The sequence below is a fragment of the Oratosquilla oratoria genome, chromosome 2 (genome assembly GCF_046742065.1).
Source record: "Oratosquilla oratoria isolate Oo_2021 chromosome 2, ASM4674206v1, whole genome shotgun sequence".
NCBI lineage: Eukaryota > Metazoa > Arthropoda > Malacostraca > Stomatopoda > Squillidae > Oratosquilla > Oratosquilla oratoria.
The window spans coordinates 40,672,815-40,676,733 of record NC_134778.1 but is presented as its reverse complement, the minus strand read 5'-3'; the positions used below and the strand labels follow the sequence as shown (position 1 = coordinate 40,676,733).

General features: G+C 44.8%; 1 protein-coding gene across 1 annotated transcript; it reads left to right on the top strand.

The window, feature by feature from the left end:
• Nucleotides 1–590: 590 nt before the first annotated feature.
• LOC143035612 (uncharacterized) lies at nucleotides 591–911 on the top strand. Its single transcript, XM_076202480.1, has one exon. It carries the CDS (start codon nucleotides 591–593, stop codon nucleotides 909–911), a length of 321 nt encoding a protein of 106 aa, XP_076058595.1.
• The last annotated feature ends 3,008 nt before the right edge of the window (nucleotides 912–3,919 follow it).

Genomic DNA, 3,919 nt, shown 5'->3' with positions numbered 1-3,919 from the left:
TTCCCATGTCACAAATGATGTTGATCTCATTAATATATTGAATGATCTAGAACTTGGTTATGCTTTGAAACTAGTTAGTTTTGATACGACTTCGCTCTACACTCGTGTTCCCGTATATGACTTATTGTTATGTTTTGAAGAAGAATTATTATCAAAACATGACTTACCACTTCCAGCTAAAACCATAATTGAACTTATTAAGTTGTGTATTGTAAATTGTAAATTTTATTTTAATGGTGAATTCTATGTACAAAATTTTGGTATGGCTATGGGAAACCCTCTGTCCCCAGTACTTAGTAACTTGTACATGGAATCCTTTAAGATTAAACTACTACCTAGGATTCTTCCCCACCAAGTTGTGTGGAAAAGATATGTTGATGATATTTTGTCCATGGGATCATCATAACCCCTCTGTACATATTGTTTGAAAGTTGTCACCTTCAAAATCAACAAAATATATGACATTTGTGTGATTTTGAATGATAATCTATTATTTTTTGTGCTTTCAGGTGAATTGATGAGTAGAACAGAGTGTATATAATTGTTTACATGAGCATAATACTATTTTTCTTTTTGCTGGTTGAATCGATATGGCTAGCGTAGACACAACATCTCATTCCGGGAAGACTCTGTGTGGTGTGGACTATATAGAGAGATTAGAATTACTGCATGGGATGCTCCCAACTGGCAAAGATGTCATACAGATTATGCTCTACTTGCTGCGGCCAAAGCGGGCAGGCCAAGCCCAGCGCTCCAAGGATGCAACAGCTCAGCTGCTGGCAGAGCTGGTTCAGGAACACTTGCTATTCTGCAAACTGTACAACATCCACACTAGGCACATAAAGAAACGCATCCTGAAGCTGTACGGTCAATTTGTCACTGATCCGTACACGGAAACAGCGACAAAATGACAGTTTTCAAGCGAGAGCAGCAGGCTTTAATGAAAGGATGAAACAGTTGATGGGGGTGTTTTCAGGACTCTGAAATGCACAAGAAGATGGAACTGAAACATGGGGTGAAAAGGCATGGAATGGAATGGGCCTTCCTTGAGGATCGAAGAACCAAGAAGAAAATGTACTGTGAAGACTTCGTGGACAGGAAATAGACGAAAATGATCGAGCGTCGGAGCAGAGATATGCAGAACCTTGAGAGAATGAGAGCTGAGTGTGAAAAGGAGAAAGAAATATCTGTGTCAGTTACATCCTTTGAGGACAGCAAACAGCCTGAAGATGCTGATATGGACACACACAACATCTACTCTGATGGTGAAAGTCATATTTCTGCTGAAGAAGGTGAGGGTCCAATCGTTAAGAAGTGCCGGGCGGCGATAGACACAGTCACTCAGCCTCATGATGAATTGCCACGCCGATAGCAGCACATACGTGAAAGTATACGAAAAGTCCGACCAGAATTCTACAAGACTGTTGACAAACTGAAGAGCTGCTACCACATGTCTGAGTAGCAAGCAGAATCAGCTGTGACCATAGTCGTCAACAAGATGTTTGGGCGAAACTGGTAAGCACAAGATGAGTCACAAATTATTGATATGGACACCCTTACAGAATCCAAGAGTGTCATGGATGCAGGCAAGAGTACTGAAGTCATGGCGCTGGATGAAATTGTCCAGGATATCATGAACTTTGATGAACAGATAGTTGTGACTTATTCTGATGACTGTTCAAAGAAGCAGGGCGCTGGTTCTTTTTCCGTTCAGGGTATCACTGTCAATGGAATATACCGCGCCTTATCGACCGTGAGCATTGCTTCTGAATCCAGGAATAACTTGGATACTCTCAGGGTGGCAGTTCTCGAAATCCTGGAGGCGGCAAGTGGTGTCGCATCTAAAACTCTGTTCGAGAAGATAGACTTTGTAACTCCATGCCAGACAGCTCACTATTTGAAAGTGGATGAACTACTGGTAAAAAGTCTGGAATCTGAACACGTCCCAGATCACCTGTTCTGCAATGTATTCCCAACTCTGGTGTTTAATCAAGTCATCACCAAACCGTGGGCTAAAGTAGAAAACATGCTGGGTAGAGACAAAGTCTACTCAAATTTTCCTGCCAATGCAACATCGATCGCAACATGTGTGACTGAACAAGTCCTCGATTGTATGACCCGACCCATCAACCATGACTTTGATCACAAGCCATGGAACCAGGTACATGAATTTGATGTCCACATAGCGCCTCGACCAAACAAGTCTATCAGCCTCTAGCACGAACGCTTCAATCGCTTGACACTGTTCTGCGCCTTCAGTCTCTACCATCTGGAAGATATGGCATCCTTTCTGCAGAAATATGAATATGTTGCCAATCAGTTAGCTTGCACTGTGAGGTGCTTCTTGGACTTGGACTTCCTGAAGGTGATGTAATCTACAGGTGCCCTTCTTGGACTTCATCTAGTCGAGCCATACCTGCTGAAACAACCTACAATAAGACCATCCCAGCATTTCAGCAGTTGAACCAGGAACTGGAGGAAGTAGTGTGGCCACCCTGCTGCAGGTTCAGGAACCAGCCTTCAAGTTTGTGTCCCAGGAAAGGTTTCAGCATACAAAGTATGATGAGGACGCCTGTGATTCCATACTCAAAGTAGCAGCCTCATTCCAGCCCCAGGTCATTAAGTTCCTAGCGTTGATCCTTCCAAAATGGCAACAGGCTTTCAGAGGCAGAAGGGCGATATCTTTGGCTTTGGAGACTATAATGAGTCAGCACAGAATGCTGTCACTCAGATGGACCCAGAGAAGTTGGAAAAGGCACCAATTCACAACCTGAATGCAGAGTGCAGTGTTAGACAATCAGAGTCATTCAAGGCCTATAGCAGTGTGGCCAGAAAAAAAAAAATAAAACAAGACAAGATGAACTGAAAAAACAAGGCCTGCAGGACAAAGAGATTACCAACGTGACAGTAGAACACGGAAAAAAAAACAAGGACCTGAACAAGCTGAAAGGAATGGGAGAACCATTCGCCTCAGCTTCTGTAGTAGATGAGTATGTGGCAGGCATTGACAACAACCAGTACATAAAGATAGAACGCCTGTACCTAGAGGTTTACTATGCTCGAGACACGTCACTTTTTTCTGCCGAAATCAAGCGACCTATTTCGCCTCATGAAAGACCACAAGAAACTTTCAATCAACACCTATGCAGTGAACCTAAAACTGTACCTGAATAACATTACTTCCAACGCAGAGATTACAATGGAAGACTTTAATGAGGCCATGGACATTGTTGTATAGTGTACTGGGCATAGGACTATGTGAACTAGTGCAAGGGTGGTGTACTGCGTGCCCGACTCGTAGACGCCTCCCACTACAAGGACCCCTTTCATACTTATACAAAGCCCCCTTGTATGTATGTGTGCTACAGCACCCAACACCTTCGCCCACGGGCAGTTGCTCTTTAGATTCCTTGTGTACTTAACGTGCCCCCTCTGTACGCATAACCTACCGATCAATAAACCCACGAACCACACAACTTGTTTCACTGCCGCCCTTGCAACGTGCTTGCGAAGATGGCGCAGTGAGTAGGATATTGCAATTGCAAGCAACCTTGCAAGCAACCTTGCACTCTGCAGCGGTGGAACACGAGTGTGGTTCAGTGCGGTTCGGTAATCGGTGGCGTACAAGTGAACGAGTGGCAATACGTGACAATACACGATCCGGTGGTGCTAACGTGAACGTGGCGTTGCAGGAATCCTGCAATAGTGTGCACGTCGAACCGTGCAATATCGTGCAGTTCAGTTCAGCAGTGGAACTCTATCGTGCGACGCACTTCGGCGGACCCGTGGAGGATCGAACAATAGGTTCCTTCATTCCAACCCCTTGGATACAGCGCTCTGGTAGAGCGCCCCCTCCCCAGACGCGACCGTGACCCACTTAGTGAACGCGCTTACGCCACACCACGCCCCAGCTGACTCG